General features: G+C 40.0%; 1 protein-coding gene across 1 annotated transcript in view; it reads right to left on the bottom strand.

Moving 5' to 3' along the window:
- The window catches only part of LOC126365816 (ubiquitin-conjugating enzyme E2-22 kDa), a 98269-nt gene that overhangs the window by 37811 nt on the left and 42321 nt on the right, over positions 1–18137 (bottom strand). The window contains exon 3 of the mRNA XM_050008408.1: positions 1886–1968. Within this exon, the coding sequence (XP_049864365.1) occupies positions 1886–1968 (83 nt within the window). The remainder of the gene's footprint in view (positions 1–1885; positions 1969–18137) is intronic.

Genomic DNA, 18137 nt, shown 5'->3' with positions numbered 1-18137 from the left:
AAATGGCATGCTTACTCCAGCATTACATCCATTGAAACTGTGTTGTGCAGAGGTATTATCTCTCCCACAGAAACCAAGAATTGCAGCGTTTGAGTTTTGAATTGTATTACGACACTGTGTTACACCTAAACTGATGGATGAAGAGAAGGCATAAAAGAGCCATTTCATCATTTTTTTCCTAATATCTATTCTGAATATTTTCAATTTTTATTTACCTGCCATATGTAAAAAGGACAAAGTAAATGCAGTGTGAATACAACTTTAATAATGGCATCTGTGATAAGACATATGCCATTGTAACTGTCTTTACCCATTTCAACTGTCTTTAACTGTCAAATCCACATTAATTCTACAGCTTTAGGGCAACTGCTAAACATCTGGCATAAAAAAAATTCTCAGATGAGACAGAATTAATGTATAAAGAAGCATTTGTGAAGAATCTGTTACTATGTGTCCTTTTTGACATCATACAGTATCAATCAAATGTATGGCAAGACAGAGGACTTTTTACAAAAGTATTGGCTATATCATCCTCAATGGTGGAATCACCAAAGCTGAAAGTAACATCGAGCATAATTAAGGAAGTGTGGTAGGGCCATTACTATTCATTATATAAATGATTCACTATACAGCACCTAGGGCAATTACTATTCATTATATAAATGATTCACTATACAGCACCAATTATCATCTCTGACTATTCATGAAAGAACACTACAAAACTAATGATGAAACAGCTTATTAGCACATGGTGCAAAGAGTTGCAAGTGTCTTTCAACACAATCAAATGAAACATGATGAACGTAAATAATAATTGGATAGAGTCTGTGAATACTGTGAGGAAAGCAGATGCCATGGCAAAGTTAATTGGAATAAGCCTTAAATAAAATAATTATGAAGGTGGATTCATATGAAACATTCACCAGATAAAGTCTTGAATGTTGCCCTTTCATCTCTGATTCTTACCCAAAATGAATAATAGATGAGGTAAAAAAAGGTTCTTAAAGGAATCATTTGATCTTAAAGGAATCATTTGATTCAATTAAGGGTTGAATAATGGAAGGAGTAAAGGTAACAGCTCACCATATACCGGTACATAACGAGTAGAGTGACAGAGAGCCAAGAGTGAAAATGTTGCTAAACTTTTGGACAATGTCCTTCTCCAGAGGCAATCTCTACAGAACACACATACATCTGCATGGCTACATTTTACTGGCTGACTATTGGGAGACTGTAAGACATGCAGGCACGCGACTTCTGTATTAGCTCTGAAAGAGAAAACTGCCCAAAGCTTTAGCAACAAGCTCAATTTTGCTATGTATCTACAGATCACTCAACGCCTCAACTATACACCTTTCAATATTTATATTCCACTGAGGGTTTTCATTTACTATCATTGTAGGTCTGACTAATCAAAATTGGGATAGGAGACTGCTGTTAACCACGAAGCCACCTCCAAAAGCAAATAAATAAATAAAAAATAATAAGATCTGCACGAATATCATCAAATAATGTCAATGTTACACTTAGAGAAATTCAGAGACATTCAAAGGCATACTGTTAGTAGTAGTTCTTACACCTAACCTATTCACTAGTAAAATAGGAGAGGACAGAAAGGAAGAGAGGTGTAAAATTCATACACTTTGCACCATTTTACTCACTTCTTTGCGGAATATAAATGTAGATGTAAATGCAGTCTCAAATTTCAAAAAGGTGGGAAAAATATCCTCCAATTCACTCAAGTTACCTATTGAATCATATGTTAAAAGAGTCCCTGCGGTACAATTTATACAATGTTATTGCATTTTATATAAAATTATTGCACATTTTGTTTTAATGTTATTTGAATAAACTATGTTAATGAAAGTGATAAAGAAATACATACCACTGATCTTTTAATATGTCCAAACATATTGCACCTGTTACAGACGATATATTTGGGTGCCAGATTTTTGTTATAAACCGTACCTGGAATAAGATAAAAAATTATAATTACATTTTCAAAACAATAAAGTCAAATTCAATGTAAAGAAAGCTTCAAATATAAAGTTTTTATTGTGTGATCGTGTGTAGGTATGCCGTTTTCCTAGTTTCGACAGTATTGAGCTGCCACCTTCAGATACACAGTGTACAGGTTAAGAAATCATGCTGTCCAATAAGCCCCATGTTTGTGCCATCATAATGGACTCATAAAAAAGGCAGTAGAACATTAAGAAATATAGCTGTATTCACATGGCACGACAAGAGTCATTTAAGTGTGGCACATCAAGAAGTATTGCACATGCCTGGGTTGGCTGCAGGCTGGGTATGTAGCGGCAGCCGACCCAGGCACATGCGACACATCTTTGCGTATCACATTTTTATGACTCTTGTTTTGCCATGTGGACACAGTTATATTTTTTATGCTCTACTTTCTTTTTATTATGAGTCCATTATGATGGAACAAAAACAAATGAGCAGTTTACTGCATAGCATGATTTCTTAACCTGTAAACTGTTGATCTGAAGACAGCAGCCCAGTCCTGTCAAAACTAGTAATCCAGTGTACCTACACATGATCAAGACAATAAAAACTTCATATTTAAAGTTTTCTTTACAATGAATCATTGATCACTCTCCAGCCAATGATGTAAGTTATTTATTGAAATGAAATTCATATGGTTACCAGTAACTAAACTAGATGTACAGGGGTCGTTTGATAAGTTTGGTAAATTTCGATGAAAGAATGTAACATTTTTATTTGCGCTTTCAATGCTGGTTAGCTTGATTATTCCAAAGATCGTATAAAGAATTTCAACAATGTACAGTTCATTGTTGACAGCCATCTGAATTGGTCAGTATGTCAACTACGATTGAAATGAAGCAAATCAAGTTTCGTGTTATTACTAAACATTTTCATTTCAAGATTTGGACTGCCACACAAATCAGAACAGAACTGAATGAAATTCAAGCAGACTTTGCACAATCACTAAACACCATTTACCTATGGATTACTGAATTTAAAGGTGGTTGGACAAAGCACCAAAGACGAAGTGCACTCTGGCCGTACCACTGAGTCACCACCTACATCTACATCTACATTTATACTCCACAAGCCACCCAATGGTGTGTGGCGGAGGGCACTTTATGTGCCACTGTCATTACCTCCCTTTCCTGTTTCAGTCGCGTATGGTTCGCGGGAAGTACGACTGCCGGAAAGGCACTGTGTGCGCTCGAATCTCTCTAATTTTAGATTCGTGATCTCCTCGGGAGGTGTAATTAGGGGGGAGCAATATATTCAATACCTCGTCCAGAAATACACCCTCTCAAAACCTGGACAGCAAGCTACACCACGATGCAGAGTGCCTCTCTTGCAGAGTCTGCCACCTAAGTGCCTAAACATCTCCGTAACACTATCACGCTTACCAAATAACCCTGTGATGAAACGCGCCTCTCTTCTTTGGATATTCTCTATCTCCTCTGTCAACCCAACCTGGTACGGATCCCACACTGATGAGAAATACACAAGTATAGGTTGCACAAGTGTTTTGTAAGCCACCTCCTTTGCTGATGGACTAGATTTTCTAAGGACTCTCCCAATGAATCTCAAACTGGCACTCGCCTTCCCAACAGTTAATTTTATATGATGATTCCACTTCAAATCGTTCTGTACACATACTCCCAGATATTTTACAGAAGTAACTGCTACCTGTGTTTGTTCCACTATCATATAATTACACAATAAAGGATCCTTCTTTCTATGTATTCACAATACATAACATTTGTCTATTTTAGAGGTCAGTTGCCACTTCCTGCAGCAAGTGCCTATCCGCTGCAGATCTTCCTGCATTTCGCTTCAATTTTCTAATGCTGCAACTTCTCGGTATACTACAGCATCATCCTCGAAAAGCCGCATGGAACTTCCGACACTATCTACTAGGTCATTTATACATATTGTGAAAAGCAATGGCCCCATAACACTCCCCTGTGGCATACCAGATGTTACTTTAACTTCTGTAGATGTCTCTCCACACAGCTGGTCTGATAGTCCGTAGGCTCTTACTTTGTTCATCAGGCGACAGTGCAAAACTGTATCGAACACCTTCCGGAAGTCAAGGAAAATGGCATCTACCTGGGAGCCTGTATTTAATATTTTCTGGGTCTCATGAACAAATAAATTGAGTTGGGTCTCACACAATCACCGTTTCCGGAATCCATGTTGATTCCTACAGAGTAGATTCTGGGTTTCCAGAAATGACATGATACGCGAGCAAAAAACATGGTCTAAAATTCTACAACAGATCAATGTCAGAGATATAGGCCTATAGTTCTGCGCATCTGCTTGACGACCCTTCTTGAAAACTGGAACTACCTGTGCTCTTTTGCAATCATTTGGAACCTTAGGTTCCTCTAGAGACTTCCGGTACATGGCTGTTAGAAGGGGGGCAAGTTCTTTCGCGTACTCTGTGTAGAATTGAATTGGTATCCCGTCAGGTCCAGTGTACTTTCCTCTGTTGAGTGATTTCATTTGCTTTTCTATTCCTTGGACACTTATTTCGATGTCAGCCTTTATTTCGTTCGTGCGAGGATTTAGAGAAGGAACTGCAGTGCGGCCTTCCTCTGTGAAACAGCTTTGGAAAAAGGTATTTAGTATTTCAGCTTTACACGTCATTTTCTGTTTCAATGCCATTATCATCCCAGAGTGTCTGGATATGCTCCTTCGATCCACATACTGATTTAACGGAAGACCAGAACTTCCTAGGATTTTCTGTCAAGTTGGTACATAGAATTTTACTTTCGAATTCGCTGAACACTTCACCCGCATAGCCCTCCTTACGCTAACTTTGTCATCGTTTAGCTTCTGTTTGTCTGAGAGGTTTTGGTTGCGTTTAAATTTGCAGTGAAGCTCTTTTTTCTTTCACAGTAGTTTCCTAACTTTGTTGTTGAACCACGGTGGGTTTTTCTCGTCCCTCACAGTTTTACTCGACACGTACCTGTCTAAAACACGTTTTACAATTGCCTTGAACTTTTTCCATAAACACTCAACATTGTCAGTGCTGGAACAGAAATTTTCGTTTTGATCTTTTAGGTAGTCTGTAATCTCCCTTCTATTACTCTTGCTAAACAGATAAACATTCCTCCCTTTTTTTATATTCCTATTTACTTCCATATTCAGGGACGCTGCAACGGCCTTATGATAACCGATTCCCTGTTCTGCGCTTACAGAGTCAAAAAGTTCAGGTCTGTTTGTTATCAGTAGGTCCAAGATGTTATCTCCACGAGTCGGTTCTCTGTTTAATTGCTCGAGCTAATTTTCGGATAGTGCACTCAGTATAAGATCACTCGATGCTCTGTCCCTACCACCCATCCTAAACATCTGAGTGTCCCAGTCTATATATGGTATTTTGAAATCTCCACCTAAGACTATAACATGCTGAGGAAATTTATGTGAAATGTATTCCAGATATTCTCTCAGTTGTTCTGCCACTAATGCTGCTGAGTCGGGAGGTCGGTAAAAGGAGCCAATTATTAGCCTAGCTCGGTTGTTGAGTATAACCTCCACCCATAATAATTCACAGGAACTATCCACTTCTATTTCACTACAGGATAAACTACTACTAACAGCGACAAACACTACACCTCTGGTTGCACGCAAACTATCCTTTCTAAACACCATCTGTGCCTTTGTAAAGATTTTGGCAGAATTTATCTCTGGCTTCAGCCAGTTTTCCGTACCTAAAACGATTTCAGCTTCGGTGCTTTCTATCAGCGCTTGAAGTTCCAGTGCTTTACCAACGCAGCTTCAACAGATTACAATTACAATACCGATTGCTGCTTGGTCCCTACATGTCCTGACTTTGTCCCACACCCTTTGAGGCTCTTGCCCTTTCTGTACTTGCCCGGGGCCATCTAACCTAAAAAAACTGTCCAGTCCACACCAGACACCCCTGCTACCCGTGTAGCCGCCTGCTGTGTGTAGTGGACTCCTGACCTATCCAGCGGAACCTGAAACCCAACCACCCTATGGTGCAAGTAGAGGAATCTGCAGCCCACATGGTCGCAGAACCGTCTCAGCCTCTGATTCAGACACTCCACTCGGCTCTGTACCAAAAGTCCACAGTCAGTTCTGTCGACAATGCTGCAGATGGTAAGCTCTACTTTCATCCCGCTAGCGAGACTGGCAGTCTTCGCCAAATCAGATAGCCGCCGGAAGCCAGAGAGGATTTCCTCCGATCCATTGCGACACACATCATTAGTGCAGACATGAGCAACCGCCTGCAGATGGGTGCACTCTGTACCCTTCTTGGCATCCGGAAGGACCCTTTCCACATCTGGAATGACTCCCCCTGGTAGTCACAAGGAGTGCACACTGGTTTTCTTCCCCTCCCTTACAGCTATATCCCTAAGGGGCCCCATTACATGCCTGACGTTGGAGCTCCCAACTACCAGTAAGCCCACCCCCTGCGAACAATCGGATCTTGCAGACTGAGGAGCAACTGCCTGCAGATGGGTGCAACCTCTGGAACAGGACAAGCAGCCATGTCCGGCCGAAGATCAGTATCAGCCAGAGACAGAGCCTGAAACCGGTTCGTCAGACAAACTGTAGAGGTCTTCTGTTCAGCCCTCCGGAATGTCTTTCGCCCCATGCCCCACCTCAAGACGACCTCCCACTCTACCACAGCTGAGGGGTCAGCCTGAATGTGGGCAGTATCCCGGGCAGCCACAGCCCTAGTCTGATCAGGGGATGCGTGACATGAGCTGGCCGTCCCTAACAAACCCCCATCCAGACCCCCACAGTGATGCCCATTGGCAACAGCCTCAAGCTGTGTACGAAGCCAACACTGCCTGAAGCTGGGAGCGAAAGGATGCCAACTCAGCCCACATCTGAAAACAGCAGTCGCAGTCCCCACACCACAAAAGAAACCACTTAAATATTTATGACATGGTAATTCAAGCCACCAAATAGAAATTTTAGAGACTGCGAAGACTGTAGGCATCTCAACTGAGCCATGAAGAACTGGCTAGGAAGAAGGTATGTGCAAGACGGGTGACAATTGCTCACACTCTACCACAAGCGCATCCAGAACAACATTTCAACATAACATCTGACAATGTTTAATCACATCTGCATGACTTTTTGCACATATTTATGACTGTTAATGAAACCTGGGTCCAGAGACTGGTGAAAGTGCACCAAAGAAGGAAAAGACTATTTTGTCAGATAAGGTAATGGCCACTGTGTTTTGTGATTCCCAAGGAATAATCCTCATAGATTACTTGGAAAAAGACAGAACCATAACTGAACCCTTTTATGCCCCATTGCTGGCTCATTTGAAACTTGTGTTGGCTGATAAAAAAAACAAAGGTTGGTACGCAAGAATGTACTCTTTCACCACGATAATTCACCATCCAATACATTAGTGATAACAATGTCGAAAGTGCATGAACTGCGCTTTGAATTGGATCCTCTATCATCATATTCACCAGACTTTGCCCCCAAGTGACTTCTTTCTATTCTCTAGATTGATACTTTGACCTGCTGGAAAGAAATTTTCAGCAAATGAGAAAGTGACTGTTGCAGTCAACAAGCTTTTTGCAGAGTTTGACAGAACCTGATTTTCCTGTGGGATGTATATACCACAAATGCTGAGAAGTAAGGTAAGTCATTTATGAAACAAACATTTTTTCTTATAGCAACAAAAATCATCAAATTTTGACAATATCATGTAATTGGATAGATGAAAGATCTACTCACCAAATAATGACAGGACAACACACATATACAAAAAGGTTTTATGTATGCAAGCTTTTGGAACCACTGCCTCCTCCTTCCAGCAAAAAAGTTGAAGGGGAAGGAAGAAGGGTTGTGAGGTAACAGGCGAGTTGTGGCGCCCTGAGTACATTCTAAGTTCGGAGTTGGCGGAGCCGCACAGGCCGCTCGGCAGGCCGACTGCATGGTGCCAGACAAGAGGGGTAGCCCCAGCGCGTGCTCCAGGGACCGCGTGGCTGGGAATTCCATGGTGACACTGTGTTGATGAAGGAGAAATGCCAGGAGTGTCAAAGATGGTAGACTTTGTGAAACCCTAATGGCAGGCATTTCACAGTTTGTATAAATTAATAGTAGCCAGATGAATCATGATACCTCAAAAAGAAACATGTACATTACCATTATTTTCACGCCGATTCTGACAGTGTAATCAGATTTTCAATATCTTTATTAGTTTAAAGTTTAGTATTTGATGATAAATTATACAACTAACATCCAGCAACAAATTTCCAAAATCTAAACAGTTCATCCGATTTTGTCGATCGACGTGTCTTTAGAAAGCTATTAGTGTAAACCTAAATTGGTATAAATTACAGGCCGATTACTATCGATCGTGTCAGGCCATAAGTACTCCACAGTTACACGAAAAAACGGTAGCAGCATGCTTGTAAATATATTTATTCATCTGTGTCTTTGTTTACATCCAATATATACTATTCCTGAAGAAATTGGTCAATTATTTACTGTGCTTTAGAAAGCAGAGAGACATTAGGTTACTGGCTTACTTCTGTTCTATTCCTCTGATATATGTTTGTTTAATTTGTTTATGTATTTAACAATGTGTGTTAGAGCGTGTTTATGGTCCAGCCATAGGAATATTTATTTAATTTGATGTTATTTAAATGTAAATCCAGTATTTCAACTCTGTTTCATTATGTCTGTGAGTGTGTGTTGGCTTGGATACAAGGCGGGAGCGCTCTAGCCAATCACAGCGATCATTTCCAAAAAGGACACGTGGAGAGACTGTGTGGAAGTGGGGTAGTGGGCGGTTCTGAAGAGTGCGGCACGATGGACAGTACGGGAGAGGAAACAGGAGAGTCCTGGATGGTACGGTATGATGGACGCACGGTCGTAGGAAAGACTTAGAGTGTGGAGCGGTTTGCGGGAGATAGAAATATTTTGTAGTGCTGACTTTTGCACTTGTGGGACTTCCGTGGCTTCTGCAGTGAAGACATAGTATGCGTTTAGAAGTGAATATCTCGTGAGCTGTGTTATTGTTCATAATTAATTATGTGAAGTAGGAATCTATTGTTTCCCTGTTATTAAACTTATATTTTATTTAATTGCTGGGCCATCGACACAGTAACAAATGGCGTTCCTTAAAGGTACTTTTGCTATTGTACTCATCATTTTAAGTCATTAATATAGAACCTGCAAATTTTATTTAATTGCCAATCTTTCATTTATAAATTTATATAGGACATTCATAATTACGGAATGGAAGTTTATGGTGACTGTTTGGGAACAGAAGAGTGGGGGATTTCTTTGATATACGACTAAATTTCGCAATTGCCAAGTGATAGGAACCTTCGACAATTTGATTCATGTGTGTATTCATATTGTATACCGTAGACTCAGCAGTATTTGGCTTGTAATGCAGCAACTATGTATCCTAGCCCCTAGACAACAAAACCAGCCAAAACTTTTAATATTTCAACACTGAGTCAGAAGGTACATAGTTGAGGGCCACACATTTCAATTTTTTTTAAGCCCACAGGGTGAAGGGAAAATAACTGCATAAGTTTGGGAAAATGAGTAGAATTCAGAAACGTCTCCCAGAACCCCAGGTCAGGGGACACTTACCAGACAGGATGAGAAGGAACAATCAGTCTTTTCTTCTCATCCCATCTGGTATGTCTCCCTTAACCGTAGGTTTTCCGAACTCTACTCCTTTTCCTAAACTTTTCCAGTTCCTCTCTCTACATGCCCCCTTCATTCCCCTTCAACCCTTCTGCCAGAATAACGAGCCAATGGCTCCGAAAGCTTGCATACGTAAAACATTTTTTAATATATATATATGTGTGTGTGTGTGTGTGTGTGTGTGTGTGTGTGTGTGTGTGTGTGTGTGTGTGTGTTCTTGCTGCCACCTGGTGAGTAGAGTTTTTTTATCTATACAGTTACATTGTCAAAAACATTTTCTCTTGCTTTTTTACCAGACATATCAAACCACCTTCATATAGGCATCATCCAGCAATTATGTTTTTGTTCATGTTTAATAATTTTCAAACACAAAGAAGTTTCAGGCTGCATTACATCTCAGTAGATGTAGAAACACTGCAGATACTGGGAGGCTATTAAAAAAAAAAAAAAAAAAAAAAGAAACCAACTCTCAAATTCAATTGTGGGGCTTGTCATCATGCCAAGGAGGAAATAAATTATCTACTGAAATTTATTCATTTAGGTTTAAAATTTATTAATTAATGAGTTAGAATTATGATAATAATACTAATATGTAAGAATGCAGAGACTGATGGCACTAATATTGAATAAATTTTTTTTGGGTTTCCAGCTGTGTCCAGTGATTAAAATTACATGAGTTTTAGGCCAAGCTATCTTTGGCCACTGTCAAGTGGTATGACTGCCAGTGGGCTGCTGATACTCTCTTATAAACACTAGCTGCCAGCTTTGAAGTCGCTGCTGCTTGTAGCATCATCATATGTGGGCACATGTTGGCTCAGTGATCTATGTGCCTGCTTCAATCACACAATCACTGGATCCTACGCTGCACTGAGCTGCAGCCATTGTCTCTATTTATGGTGTTATTGGTGATTATTTTTTCAATGGCTTCTTTAATTGTACAGTCTCAGAAGCCATTACTGTGAGCCATGATGGAGGTTTCGTAAAGTTTTGTTCAGTGAACATTTTCTAAAGCATGCTCAGCTAATGCGGATTTCTAGGGGGTAGCATAGACTATAAAACCTCTCATGTTCCTTCCTGAATTGTTCCACAGTGCTTACTGTTTGCCCTATGTAAAACTGGCTGCAGTGGCGAAGTATCCTGTAGACACCAGGTGTTCTGAGAACTATTGTCTCTTTAACCAGTCTCAGTAACTGACAAATTTTTGTCAGAGTCCTGAAGATATTTGATCTTGTATCTTTTCAGCACCGGCTTTCTTGGCAGACACGGACACACAGAATGGCAAGAAAGCTCATTTCCAATCCTGCTTCTCGACAGTGGTCTTATTGTGAGTCTCGTTTGATATCATTTCGTTTCTTTAGCAAACACTTTTCCTGAAGATCTTATCTCAGCTCTTGGGGCAGGTTGTTGGTGTCTGATCTTGTTCTTCCTTGATGCATCAGTGTTATTGCTGTACCAGGTGGTGATGGCTGATGGAGTGCAAGTTCACATCATTGAGGTAAGTTTTCTATACATGCTGTGGCAAAGCCATCATTTCGTCTGTAACAGATGAGGATGAAACAGAAAAGCAATGCATTGTCTTTTTCCATCTACATGGTGAGCTCAATATTACTGTAAATGCCACTGATGCATTCCAAGAACACATACAGTTTCAAATACATCCATGGGGCCAAATGATGAATGTGTCATCAACATATCTTAAGACACAACTAGGCTTTACAGCGTTGTTTCTAAGACAATATCGTCAAAATTCTGCATGAAGAGGTTTGCAACAGCATGAGCTGATAGGCTATCTGTTGCAACACCTCTCGTCTGATCGTAATACAGGCTATTTACTAATGTGCTTATCAAAGACTCTTTGGACCTAGCATCCCAGTTCTTTGTATTTGAAGTGGTTGAGCTATTTAGGCACACTCTTATGTCGTCTTATTTTTTGTGCTACAGCCAATATTACGATCAGATGGACAATGTTGCAATGGGTAACTTGTTGGCGCTACCTGTTGCAAACCTCTCCATGGAAAATTTTGAAGATATTGCCTTAAAAACGTCACCATTAATGCCCAGTTGTTTCTTTCAGTTTGGCCTCAACTTGAGTCCTTGGAACAGGTCAATGCCATGGAGGTAGAAAAAGACAATGCATTGCCTTTACTAAACATAAACTTTGTCTGCCACAAATGAAATGGATGGTTTTGCCACATTATCCACAGAAACTTTACTTCACTGATATGTACTTGCATGACATTGGCCATCATCATCCAGTACAGAGGCATACTGTGTTATAAACATTGATGCATCGGGAAAGAATTATATCGGATGTCAATAACCTGCACCACAAATTGAGCAAAATACACAAGATCTCCACAAACAACTTCATATCGCAAACAAAAATCACAATAAGGGGCACTGGAGAGTAGCAGGAAAGGAAATGCACTTTTTTGCCATTCTGTGTCTCTGTGTAAAGCAAAAATGCAATTAGCTGAAAAGACACAAATCAAATGTTTAGGCCTCTGACAAAAATCCGTCAGTTACTGACACCAGTTAAAGAGACAGCATTTCTCAGAGCACCTGGAGCCTGCAAGATACTTTACGAGTGTGGCCAGTCTTACATTGGACGGCAAACAGAAAGCACTGTGGAACAACACAGAAAGGAGCATGAAAGGTTACATAACCTATGCTATCCGGAGAAATCTGATTTAGCTGAGCGCGCTCTAGAAACATTTTCACTGGATAAAATTTTACAAAACTTCCATCTTGTTTCGCACTAACAACTTCTGGGACTGTGCAGCTAAAGAAGCCATTGAAATAATAATAACAATCAATAACACTCACAATAGTGATGGTAGCCTGCAGTTCAGCACTGCATGCGATCAGCAATCGCTCAGTTGAAGCTGGTACATCAAACGCCGAGTCAATATATGCACACCTATGGTGATGCCACATGCAATAGTGACTTCGCAGCTAGAAGATAGTATACAGGGTGTCTCATTTATCTTGACCACCCTAAATACCTGTTTGTCCAGATCCAATTACAAAATGTTTCAAGCAAGCCGTCAGGGGGACATCAATCAGCACGATTGCCTTTGGTGTAGCTTTGTTTTTTACACAGATATGAACAGCAGTGCAACTTTTTTAAATGGCATTCTGTATTTTTTATTCGGTAATTCATTTCCTCTCCTAAAGACCTATTCAAAAATGTATCACAATGTACCACTCACTGAAACACAACATTATTAATTACATAACACAACACTGACTTTTCAGCTGGGGATCACAACCTCATCCACTTGCTGGAGTTGTCAGAAAACAAATGAAAGGCAAGTAAAAACATAACAGAAAATTGACTTTGACTCTCCTGTAGCATTGCCCAGGAGTAGAACATTCAAAGGTGCTCAAAGTGGTGACCCTGGACACCAATACACTGGTGCACTCGTTGAATGAAAGAATTATTTACTGCGTCCGGTGTTGCCTGCAGAAGAGAATTACAACCAAGCATGATACGTTCCTGCATGTCCTCTGGAGTTGTTGGAATATCACGATAGACAACATCTTTAATGGATCCCCCCCCCCCCCCCCCCCCAAAAAAAAAAGTCCAGAGAACTTAAATTCGGAGACCTAGAAGGCCAAGTAACTGTTCCTCCTCTAACAATCCATCTGTAGGATACCTTCGAATCAGAACCGGATTTGCACGCAAGGCATTATATGCTGGACATCCACTGTGTTGAAACCACATAAGCAGTCTGGTTCTTAACAGCACCTCATTCAGAAGAGGAGGAAGAACTCCTCCTCTAACAATCCATCTGGTAGGACACCTTTGATTCAGAACACGATGTGCACGCAAGGCATCATGTGCTCGACATCCATCGTGTTGATACCACATAAGCAATCTGGTTCTTAACAGCTCTTCATTCAGAAGGGGAGGAATAATTCATCTGAGGAAGTTGGCATACTCTGTGCCGTTTAGACTACCATTGATGAAATAAGAGCCAGTAATTTTGGTACCAAGCATCCCACACCAGACGTTAACTCTCCATTGACACTGATGTTCCACCTGTCTAAGCCATCGTGGGTTGTCGCTGGACCAATAATGCATGTTCCTTGTATTTACCCTGGAAATCATTCCCATGGAATTATTGATGTAGGTGTACATGGTAAGGATGGAACCAGTGACTTATAAGAATACGATGTACACTCGTTTTAGCAATGCCAATCTAGTGTTCAAGCTGTCATGCGCTCACATGTGGATTCATAGCAACAGAAGCGAGAACAGTAACTTCAGCTATTTCGTCTGTACGAATGCTACGACGATTACGTTGTTCCGGGTTGAAACTTCCCATTTCCTGAAGCATCGCAATAAGACGAAAAAACATCCATCGGGGAGATGGGTTATTGTTTGGATATCGCTCTGTACACTTCCAATGCCTGCATAGCAATTTGACTACCTTCAACAACAACACTAACAGAAACGTTATATTGATGCATTTTGTAGGAAGGACAGCCTTTACTGTGTGCCTACTCTACACAACAGTATTTAAAGAGACTAAACTTCTGTACTAAGTGTAAAAAAAAGCTACAACAAAGGTAATCCTGCTGACTGATGTCCCCCTGACGGCTAAAGAACATTTGCTTGAAACATTTTGCAATTTGCATCTGGACAAACAGTGATTTAGGCTTGTCAAGATAAATGGGACACCCTGTATATGAGAACATACCAGCAGCCCATTGGCAGTCTTAGCACTTGACAATGGCCAAGGAGTACCTGACCGAAAGCTTGTGCAATTCTAATCACTTGATGCACCTGGAAACCTGAACAATTTTTATTCATAATACTAATATAGTTATAAAATAGACAATAATACTGCTCAGCTTGGTATCTTTGTAACATCAGGGTACTGCACTGCAAATTTTCCTGTGGCTATAGTGACAAGTCTTATAGATAGAATATCATTTTGGAAACAGGGATGTTGTCAAACACACTAAAATCATGCATTCATCAAGAGAACAAGAACTGCTTGGATTAAAATTGATGTTGTAGCATACTACGCCACTATGAAAAAAAATGTCCAGGCTGAATGTGGATGCCAGACTTTACACTCTACTGCGAGAAAATAGAACTTGGTGATCCATCACAGTGCTCATAATAACCAAATAATATATAAAATATATAATAATATGACAGTTTTCCACTGTTGGCACAGACAATGTCTAATGAGTTGCATTCTGAAGTACAACCCTCCCTACTGCAAAAGTTCAGAATGCAAATTCTGAATACTTTTGGCTGCAATCTCTCTATACATGTGGTGGTTTTATTTATTTATTTATTTATTTATTTACACTAATGCCGCAGGGTATGCCTGCAGAATGGATAGAATATGTATTTTCCCCAGATAATGTTGTTAAATTACAAGTAATGAAATTTTTCTTAATCTAAGTAGCTATCACTCACAGTAAATCATTAAATGCCTTTTTGTTATTATCCTACATACTAACTTTTATATTTTTTATCAATGTACAGTGGAACTTTGCTTAACAAACACCTCCCATAATGCACAATAGACATAACGAGCAAACCAAATTCTAAAAAAAATGACTCACTTAAGGATCGATGTTTCGCATAATGAGTGATGACAATTTAATGCAACATCACCAGCTGTTCATGCGCGGCAGGGGAGATGTTCGATGACACGAACACCTTTCATTGTTGGCAGCGGCATGTGAACAATGTCGTAAGTACGTACTGCAATCTGGATTTAGCGCTCTTTCTGCTACCATCTTAGTGCAGCTTGTGATCACACATTTTTCTAGACTTGTGTTCACACACAGTTTTTTGTGTGCAAATTTTAATAACCTTCATAGATATGTCTCTGAAGATAAAGTCACAAGAAGACGGATATAAGAGAAAGAAAATTACCTTAGAAGTGAAATGTGAAACCATTAAAAAAATGAGAATGTGGTGAGAGGGTTGCTGATTTAGCACGCACATACAATCAGTCTACACCAACTATTTGCACCACCCTCAAGAACACGGAAAAGATTAAAGAGAGAGATGCTTCAAATGGAGTGACAAGGATATCTAAACAACAGTTTCGTACTCTGGACAAAGTCGACAGGTTGCTCCTTATACGGATAAATGAAAAGCAATTGAAAGGTGACACTATTAACGAGAATGTCATCTGCGAGAAGGTGAGAATGATTTTCAATGACTTCGTTAAGAAGACGCCAGGCCCATCAGTGGCTGAAAAAGTGTTTAAGGGAATCTGTGGGTGATTCAAAAAGTTTAAGAGAAGAAACATCATCTACAGCTTTTGAGGCAAGGTGAAGCACCCAGCTCTGACACAAAGGCAAGCAGAGAACTTCATCAGCAACTTCAAGAGGCTGGTAGATTCTGAGGGTTATTTGCCGCAACAGGATTTTAATTATGATGAGATGTGTCTATTCTGGAAAAAGATGCTGAAGCATACCTTTATAAGAGCGGAGGAGAATCCATTGCCAAGCAAATGAAGGACTGTCTCACTGCTATTTGGTGCCAATACAAGCAGCAATTTGAAAATCAAACCACTACTTAGAATGAAATTTTCACTCTACAGTGGAGTGTGTGGTGATACGAAACTTCCTGGCAGATTAAAACTGTGTGCTCGACCGAGACTCGAACTCGGGACCTTTGCCTTTTGCGGCCAAGTGCTCTACCATCTGAGCTACCGAAGCACGACTCACGGCCGGCCCTCACAGCTGTCTTGTTTGGCATCATAATATTAGAGAATTTAAATACTATCTGTAACCATTTTCCTCAATCTGTTGTCACTCACTTCTAGCACATACATGTCAAGTTGTCTCCCTCCTCTTTCGAAGTGACTGCTGATAATCACATCATATACACACACAAAATACTAACTGAATCATAGCTTTCTAATGCAAGGAAAAACTGCTGTCACAAGGTGTTTCTTTTGCTGTTTGTTCTCATTATAAAAAAAAGAATTTACAGACACTTCATACTATTTCAACACTAAACTCAACTTATGATATTCTGAGAATTATTATCAGATTTTATCTGCAAATACACAGAAACTGCAGTAGTCAGACTATCAATACATTTAATTCAGTTGGTAATAGGAGATTTCATGCCCAAGTGGGAAGAGAAGATTAGTATTGTCCAACAACTGGTCCTGATAGTAGCCATGAAACAAGCAAAGATTTGTGTCAGGCTGATTACCTTTGCCAAAACAAGGTGAATGACCATTAGAAGCACGTACTTCCCCCAAAAATTAGCACATAATGTTATCTGGATATCTCCAGACTGAAGTATGATGAATCAGATCGCCCATGTTCTGGCTGAAGATGTCATAGCAGTATCAAACATGCATAAACTTTCTGTGGAGCAGGTATGAAATCAGAAATTTTCTGGTGGTAGTTGAACTACGTCTGAATCTGTCTTATCAAGTAACAAAGTAATGCTGAAAGGGTGGTCCACTTTGATAAGGATAAATTGGAGGATGTAGAAGTGAGACAGCACTGTCAATATAAAACTACAGAACAACATACTACATCATAGTATCCTAAAGCATGGAAGGTGTATTGCTAGCATCACTGAATGCAGTGATGATGAGTGCAAATGAAAAGCTCATTTGCCATCCAAAATGCAGATCAGTGAAGACACTAAAATAGCTAGAACAACTTTTGTAAGATGTAATGATGGCTTATTATGGGGCGAGGCATTAACACCCATCAGTCCATAAGAGAAAAGAAAAAGAAACACCATGAAAGTCAGTTCATAGCAGTCGCAGAATCAAAGCCATCACACTTCTTTTTCTGGGCCCCAAGATTTGCCAGGGGTATCTACCAACAACATACACTGGGTCTGATGAATGTGACAGATGAAGTCGTACCACCATTGGAGCTGCCAAGACTATTTTAAAAACATTTTGAGAACTTACTGTATCATGACACTCCAACAGTGGTGAAAACACAGATGCAGGCCCAGTTTGATAAAGTGGAAATCCCAGATCGATAAAGTGGAAATTCCTGAAATCAGTGTTGTGCTAAAGGCCCTCAAGAACAAGGAGGTATTGGTATCACAGCTGAGGTGCTCCGCCTGGGAGATGAAACATTGCTGGATGCTCTGAGTACATTATGGACAGCAGGAATAATTCCTGGAGAATGGAAAGGAGTAATTATATGTCCCATCTTCAAGGAGGGTGATGCTACACAAGTATCCAAGTATCAACGGATTTCATTACTTGAAATTGGTTATAAAGACTTTACAATGCTGTTGTTAAATTGCATGAAACATTGGCTGAAGGAATTGTAGACCTCTATCAAAGTGATTTTGTCCCTGGACAGTCAACTACTAACCACATATTTACCTTGAAGTAGTTGATACAAAAATTTTGTGTGTCTGATTGGGAATTACATGTCATCTTCCATTTCCAGCAAGCTTATTTTAGGATTGAATGCTCCATGTTCAGGAAAATGTTTGAGGA

This window comes from Schistocerca gregaria, chromosome 4 (assembly GCF_023897955.1).
Source record: "Schistocerca gregaria isolate iqSchGreg1 chromosome 4, iqSchGreg1.2, whole genome shotgun sequence".
Taxonomy (NCBI): domain Eukaryota; kingdom Metazoa; phylum Arthropoda; class Insecta; order Orthoptera; family Acrididae; genus Schistocerca; species Schistocerca gregaria.
This window is presented reverse-complemented; position numbering and strand designations above follow the sequence as displayed.